The 8,247-nt window shown below is 39.1% G+C and overlaps 1 protein-coding gene across 1 annotated transcript; it reads left to right on the plus strand.

Annotated features, from left to right (window-relative positions):
- Positions 1-5,417: 5,417 nt before the first annotated feature.
- On the plus strand, positions 5,418-7,414 carry LOC149242978 (disease resistance protein RUN1-like). Its single transcript, XM_089371086.1, has 4 exons — positions 5,418-5,758; positions 5,919-6,114; positions 6,223-6,987; positions 7,274-7,414. The coding sequence occupies exons 1-4, from the start codon at positions 5,418-5,420 to the stop codon at positions 7,412-7,414; spliced, it is 1,443 nt and encodes a 480-aa protein (XP_089227212.1).
- Positions 7,415-8,247: the final 833 nt, after the last annotated feature.

The following is an 8,247-nucleotide window of genomic DNA, read 5'->3' on the forward strand; positions in this document are numbered from 1 at the left end:
ATTAAAAATTCCCAAGCCGACTCTATGTTCTCTATTATTATTCCTCCTCAGTAGTATTTATTAAAAGTTTTCTGCTCTTCTTGTATCATCATTCTTCAACCCTGATGATGGATCCCACTTGGGATTTGAAACGTTGGTATAAAGATGTTGAAACTGTGGATTCTCCGATCAATAAAAATATTATTATCCCGTTTATCAATTCATACATTTCCACATTTCAGTATCAGTGGCAAATCTAACTATATCTAGTCAAGGTTTTGCTGCTTACTCTTCAATGGCCTCCCCTTCTACCTCGACTTCTTGTACTCCTTGGGATCTGATAAAAATGGCAATGTTTGTATTAAAATAAAACCCACTAGTCAGCTCTACGAAAGAGAGTCTGAACCAGGAGAGTCTGGCTCTGCAGAATGCTCTACATTGTTCATCAACATTACACATTAAATAGAATACATGGTTTTAGGGAAGTTAGAACAACATCCTAAGAAATAGAAACTAATTCCTATCCTGAGGCTACGTGAACCAACTCTACCTATTCTAGGATATTCTCCATTATCTTCAACACTCCCCCTTAATGGAGAATGGGTTCACATATATGCCTAACATCTCCCTAAACATTTGAAACTTAACTTTTCCAAGAGGCTTAATGAAAATGTCTGCAACATTATCACATGTATTGCAATATTCCAGATGAATTTCTCTAGATTTCACTTTCTCCCTAACAAAATGAAACTGAGTATCAATATGTTTAGTGTTTTTATGAAACACCGGATTGTTGGCCAGCTTGATTGAACTTTGATTGTCGCATCTGATTGTTGTTGTGACTGTCTGTTCTTCCCCAACATCCTGGAGAAGTCTTCGCAAACAAATCGCCTCGCACATTGCAGCACACATGGCTTGATACTTTGCTTCTGCTGAGGACAAGGAGACTTTGTTCTGCTTCTTACTGCTCCAGGTGATCACCCCGGATCCAAGACTGAATGCATAACTTGTTATAGATATGCAATCATCTACATTTCTTGCCCAATCTGAATCTGCAAATCCTGCCAATCTAACATCAGAAGAGTCAGTGTAAATAATTCCATAATCTACAGTACCTTGTAGATACCTCAAAACATTCTTCGTTGCATTCTAATGGCTTTCAAGTGGCTTAGACATAAATTGGCTTAACACGCTGACTGCATAAGCCAAATCAGGTCTAGTGGTGGTTAGGTAGATCAAACTCCCAACCAGCTGTCTGTAAAGTGTTGCATCTGCCGCTTTTGAGCCATCCTCACACTGCAATTTGATGTTCTGCTGCAATGGTACCGGTGCCAGCTTACACTGATCCATTCTAAACTTTTCTAACAGGCCTTTGACATACTTTGCTTGAGACAGAAATGTTTGACCTGAATCTCTCCAGATCTCGAGACCTAAATAGTATCTGAGTTCACCGAGATGCTTCATCTCAAACATCTATGACATTTGCTGCTTGATTTCATCAATTAGATATATAGCATCACCTGTAATTATCAAATCATCTACATATAATGAAATCAACACTACGCACCCTTGTTCATCTTTCATGGTGTAAAGATTAGGGTCATTCTTACTTCTATTGTAGCCAGCTTGTAGAAAAAATGAATCAATTTTCTCATACGACAACCTGGGAGCTTGTTTTAGTCCAAAGTGCTTTCTTCAACCTATAGACTAAATGTTCTTTTCCCTTCTGGACAAACCCTTCCGGTTGCTCTAAATAAACCTCTTCTTTCAGTTCTCCATTCAGAAATGCAGACTTTACATCTAGTTGGTGCATCATCCAATGTTTTTTGGTACCTAAGGCAATTAACATTCTGTTGGTATTCAATTTAGCTACATGGGCGAAGGTTTCTTCATAATCTATCCCTTATTTTTGTGTGTACCCCTTTGCAACAAAGCTAGCTTTCAGTTTTTCTATAGTTCCATCTGCATTAATTTTCGGTTTATATAACCATTTGCAACCTATGCCGTGTTTTCCTCTAGGGAGTTCCACCAATTCCCAAGTGTTGTTTCTGATTATTGAATCATATTCCTGTTCCATGGCTAATTTCCATTCATTATTTTCATTTGCTTCTATAAAACTAGACGGTTCAACCACATTCATCATACTAGTTATAAGAGAATTTTCCCTATATCTTGCAGGCATTTGAACTTTCTTACCTGATCTCCTGAGTGGTGGGGTGGTGGTTTCAAACCTTAGTTCTTCATGCTTCTATTGTGGTTGTTGTTGCTGCTGTTGCTGTTGCTGCTGTTGTTGTTGATGTTCATCCTCTGCCTTTGTTTGCTGCTGACCTTGATTGTTCTCTACTTCTTCTTCCTCAAAGTATGGAATGTCCCATCCGTCATAGTGCTCATCAATTTATTCATTATCTTGCTCATGGAATTTAACATCTCTACTAACAAAGATCTTGTGAGTAGAGGGATTAAATAATCTGTATGCTTTATATGACGAACAATACCCTATAAAAGTACATCTGATGGCTTTTGAGTCTAATTTCTTTCTATCTTCCTTTGGTATGTGGGCAAATGCTTTACATCCAAATATTCTTATGTGTTTTACTGCAGGCTTATATCCATATAAAGCTTCAAAAGAAGTTTTAAACTCAAGACTTCTTGTATGACTCCTATTTTTTAAATAAACTACAGTGTTCACTGCTTCAGCCCAAAAACCATTTGAAAGATTCTTACCTTTAAGCATACTTCTAGCACATTCCACCAGAGTTTTGTTCTTCCTTTCTGTTACTCCATTCCGCTGTGGAATATGGGGTACTGTAAACTGCTGCAAAATTCCATGATCTTCACAATATCTGATGAGTTCATCTTTCCTGTATTCTCCCCCTTGATCAGAGCGGGGGATTTTTATCTGTTTCCCTGTTTGTCTTTCAATCATATTTTTAAATTGCTTAAAGTATTCGAATGTATGACTCTTCTTACTTAAGAAATACACCCAAGAAAACTTCATACAGTCATCAATAAACAGTAGGAAATACACTACACCTCCTAATGATTTTGTCTACATGGGACCACAAAGGTCTGTGTGCACTAACTCTAGTGTATCCCTCTGTTTCTTTTCTACTCTAACAGGGAATTCTTCTCTATGCATTTTTCCTAAAGTACAAGCATCACAATCATTATGTACTTGCTTTAGCATAGGAAGATCTCTTACCATTTCTTTCCTCTGTAGTAACAGCAAATCATTTTAATTTATGTGGCCGAATCTCTGGTGCCAAAGCTCTTCTGTAGTCAGGCTTGCTGTTGTCAATGCTCGAACCGGTGGAGGTCTCACATTCAACTTGTATAGTCCTCCTGTTCAGATTCCTGTAGCAATTGTCTTCATTCCATCTATCAGATCCTTAATGTAACAATTAGATTTTTAAAATTCAACTTTCAAATCTTGATCTGTAATCATTGATACAGAAATCAAGTTCTTTCTTATGCCAGGAACATATGTTACATTGTAAATTTGTTTAATATTACCATCAGGTAGAATGACAGAAACTTTCCCACATCCTTTGATTTGATGACTTTTGTCATCTCCTAGGTAAATCTGTGCGCCTTCGTTGATCTCTTTAAAATCCTCCAGCCAGTTCTTGTTCCCTATCATGTGTGTTGACGCTCCTGAATCTACATACCAGATGTCTGCATCAATATTTTCATCACGATCTGCCATGAACAACCTCAAATTCTGCACCTAATCACCATTCGCGAGATGACTTGCATGTCTCTTTGGCTTCTGTTGTTCTTCATGATACTTCTTTTTCCTACACTCCCTGGCAATATGACCCAATTTTCCGCAATAAAAACATTTAGTTTCAGAGTAGTTTTTATTCAGGTGCATACCTTGGGTCAGATTTGGCCGTTTATGTGAACTTGCTCCGTTTTGTTGTTGTGGACCTCCTTTCCCTTTGTAGAAGTTTTTCCTCACCACCAATGCAAGATCGACACTCTGGGGCTTCAGAGTCAATCTCCTCTCCTCTTACTACATCAGTATACCTGTCAGCTCTTCAAAATGCGAGATCTTTTCTCTGGCATTGATCCCAGTGATGAACATCTGATAATCATCAGTGACACCATTCATTGTAATGGTCACAAGATCTGTATCATCCATTGTATGACCAATATCTGATAATTTGGTTTTCAGATCCTTGATCCTTGCTACGAATGAAGCAGTCGTTTCATTCTCCTCCATTTTCATGGACAAAATCTTACTCTTGAGGAATAGAAGACGATTTGAATTTCTGATCTCGTACAATTCCTTCAGAATTCCCCAGATCTCATTAGCTGACTTACCTTCTCTGATGTGCAGTATAATGCAGTGTTTCACTGACATCTTTAACATTGTCCTTGCTCTTCTTTCTCGTTTCTCCCAATCTGGGACCGATGCTAATCCAGCCGCGGGCCTCGGCTCATCCCCATTCACAATCATCCAAGCACTCTACGCTTATAGCAGAGTCTGCATCTTAAACTTCCAATTTGCATAATTGGAACCATCGAGCTTGTTATGCTCCTTCATGCATGCTTCAAAAATATTGGTATTCATCTTGGCGATTTAGAAGAAAAAAAATTCGACAGGTAAAAGATGTTAAATTTACCCCAGATCTGTGACAGAGACAGATCACTATTGTTTGATCTCACAACACATGCGCAGATCACCGTGGCTTTCTTCGCAGCCTCTAGACAACCTCTTGTTGTCAGCTACAGCCTTGTTCTTGGCTTCCCCACTTAGCTTCTCTGACAGCTACAGCCTTGTTCTTAGCTCCCTCATGTAGTTTCTTTGATTTACACGATCATCGCAGATATACACCTAATATCAGAGACTATCACAAATATTCATCAATTTTCTGAAACGTCGTTGCAGATATACGCCCAATATCCGAGACTGTCGCAGTTTTACATCAATTTTCTGAGACCGTTGCAGCTGTACACTGAAAAACTGCGACGATAAAAACATAAAAATTTTGAGAAGTGTAATAATGTTATCATCACGGCTATCCACTCAAAATCTGCGATGATTTCAGTTCAAAGAACCACCCACCGGCCAGCGTATAGGTTCCTCAGCCCTGACGCTCTGATACCATGATAAAAAAGGCAATGTTTGTATTAAAATAAAACCCACTGGTCAGCTTTACGAAAGAGAGTCTGAACCAGGAGAGTCTAGCTCTACAAAACTCTCTACATTGTTCATCAACATTACACATTAAATAGAATACATGGTTTTAGGGAAGTTAGAACAACATCCTAAGAAATAGAAATTAATTCCTATCCTGAGGCTACGTGAATCAACTCTACCTATTCTAGGATATTCTCCATTATCTTCAACAGGATCTGTTTATTAATCACCATAGTCCCAATGGTAAATGGCCACCTGATATCTGTACGGATGCCTTACTTCCAATGGATTAATGAGAGTCTTTTTCGACAAGGAAGAGATGAAGAAGGCACAAAACATTTCTCGCCAAATAGTAGAGGTTATTCGTGGTGTGTCTGTTCACATTGCAATCTTTTCACAAAAGTATGCCAAATCTTCGTGGTGCTTAGATGAACTTGTCCTCGTGGTAGAGTCAAGAAAAGCCATTCTTCTAGTGTTTTACAAAGTTGACTCTTCTGTGGTTCGTCATAATTTCAAAGCCAGAGTGTACGCTGATGCACTACAAGGCCTTGCAAAGAAAACTACATCGGTTGATCCTAAAACTGGTGAAGAGAAGCCACGCTACAACTCTGACACTATTACAAATGGAGAGTCGTGCTTTCTTTTGTTGCTGATTTAAGCGGTTTCGAGATTAGGTGAGGTGCATCTCCTCCTATCCCTTAACATCCGTTTTTGTTTTCATTTTTTGGATTGATATAACCTGCATGACATACATTCGTAAGCATTTCTCAGTTGCTTTGTTTACTCAATTCAGGGACGGGGACGACGAATTTGAGGAACTAGACAATGTAGTGGAAAGAGTCCTGAAAATGGTTCCAAAGCCATTGTTGTCTGTGGCAGACCACCCAACTGGGTTGGATCTCAAAGTTGCTGAATTTAAATTTTCTGAAAAGAGGGTCCTATCTAATCAGGAGCGCTACAAGGTTGTGGGCATTGTGGGTGTGGGTGGCGTTGGGAAAACCACCCTAGCCAAGGAATTATTCAACCTTAGAAGATCAGATTACACTAAATCCTTTTTTTTATTTGATGTAAGACAAAAGAATATAACTCTTTTGCAGACAAATCTCTTAGAAGACTTAGGTGTAAATGATTACAAAATCAAGAGCCGTGATGAAGGGTCAGGGATACTTTCGAATTTTCATGGTATTATAGTTCTAGATGATATAGATGATGCATTTCAATTGAAAGCACTTTTGCCAAGTACGGATATCCTTAATCCTGAGAGCTTGATTTTGGTTACCTCGAGGGACAAGCACATCCTAAGAAGTTCAGGGGTGTCAAAGTCCTCAATTTATTATCTGAAGGGATTGAGTGAATCACATTCCAAAGAGCTCTTTTGTTGTTATGCCTTGAATCAGCGATTTCCATCACCAGAATTTGAAGATCTGGTAAAACGATTTGTAAACTCGTGCGATGGATTTCCATTGCCGCTCAAAGTATTTGGGGCGCTTGTTTGTGGACAAAATGAATCTTACTGGGAAGCGACACTGGATGAATTTGAAAAGATACTCACGGGAACTAAGATACAAGAGAGTCTTAAAATAAATTACGACAAGCTCAGTTCAGATGATCAACAAATATTTTTAGACATCGCTTCTTTTTTCATGGGAGAAGAAAGAGATCGTGCCATCAGAATTTGGGGTTTGACGGGGATTGAAAATCTACAGGACAAGTGTCTGTTTGAAGTGGACGTGAAAAATAACATTAGAATGCATGATCACTTTCGTGACCCGGCAAGAAATATTGCGCAGGGATTAGGGAGCCGTTTTCTTTGGCAGCAATCGACGAAGGACATTGATGATTTGCTAGAGCAATCGTCACGTGTAAGTGCTTCCATCATTCAAACCCTTGGATTCAGATTAAATTTGAATTTTAAAGTTTCTGTATTCACAAGAAATATATTTGTTTTTTCGAAATAAAGATCTACAATTGTGATATTGTATACTTTTCATATGTGAGCAGATAATGACCGAAGTTTGCGGGATTAGGATGCTTGGTTGTAATGTTGATAGTTGGTCGTGGTTGTGGTTCTGGGGCTCACAAGGGCCAAAGCCACGGTGCAAAAGACCGAGGGATGATTCTCGTTTTTGTGGAATTTTGAATTTGCAGTTTGTTGCAACTGCAGATGGTTATTATTTAAAACCCATATTGGACAAAACGTCGTCACCAAATCTCAGATGGCTCCGTTGGCATAATTGTCCATACTCTTGCATGCCTGAGTGGATACCGATGGAGAACTTAAGAGTTTAAAAAATAGCTAGGCAGAGCTTCAAATCGCTATGGAAGGAGGAATCTGGGGTATGCTTATTTTTCTTTTATAACTTCATTTCATTTGTACGCCAAAATCATCATTTACGTCTTTCTGATACCTGAAACACCAAACATTGCAGCCTCCTCTTTAGTTGTGAGAACTCCGTATCCACACTAGGACATCATTTTTAAAGTTTCCCAAGTCCATAGCACAGCTCCAGTACCTTGAAAATATTACCATCAAAGCCTGGCTCAAAAGTTTGCCGGAAGAATTTTGTGAACTGCGCTCCTTGAAATACTTATGCTTACAGGGCTGCAACAAGATGATCTCACTGCCTGATTCTTTTGGAAGGCTTACAAACCTCCAGCACATTAAATTGAGATGGGCCTCCAGTTTGCAGATGCTTCCACAGTCTTTTGGCGATTTAACTCGACTCAAAAGTCTAGATTTGTGTCGTTGCTCCAAGCTGACCGTCTCTAGCGCCAGACTTGGAAATATTACAACCCTGGAATACTTGAATATCTCAGACTTTTTGAACGTGATAGAATTTACCCCCCAGATCGAACATCAATGGTCCTTGAAAGAATTAGACATGAAGGGAGCGAACTTTAAAGAATTGCCCAACTAGATTGGGAACCTATGCAATTTAGCAGCTCTGTCAATAGGTAGCGATTCTTGTTGGAACTACTACACACCTACATGCAGACTCTTAGTTAGAGCATGGGACTGCATGCAAGATTTCTTTTGCATGTTGGAACTACTACACAACTACATGCGGACTCTTAGTTAGAGCGTGGGACCGCATGCAAGATTCCTTTTGCATGATTTACTC

Source organism: Pinus tabuliformis, chromosome 8 (genome assembly GCF_031772625.1).
Source record: "Pinus tabuliformis cultivar Carrire ecotype Pingquan chromosome 8, CPIR1, whole genome shotgun sequence".
NCBI lineage: Eukaryota > Viridiplantae > Streptophyta > Pinopsida > Pinales > Pinaceae > Pinus > Pinus tabuliformis.

Excerpts from the sequence above, each read along its gene's own strand:
- LOC149242978 (XM_089371086.1), top strand. The coding sequence starts at position 5,418 with ATGAGAGTCTTTTTCGACAAGGAAGAGATGAAGAAGGCACAAAACATT. Across the intron at positions 5,759-5,918 it reads ACTATTACAAATGGAGAGTC|GGACGGGGACGACGAATTTG; the intron begins GTGCTTTCTTTT and ends TACTCAATTCAG. Across the intron at positions 6,988-7,273 it reads TGCTAGAGCAATCGTCACGT|TTTGTTGCAACTGCAGATGG; the intron begins GTAAGTGCTTCC and ends TTGAATTTGCAG.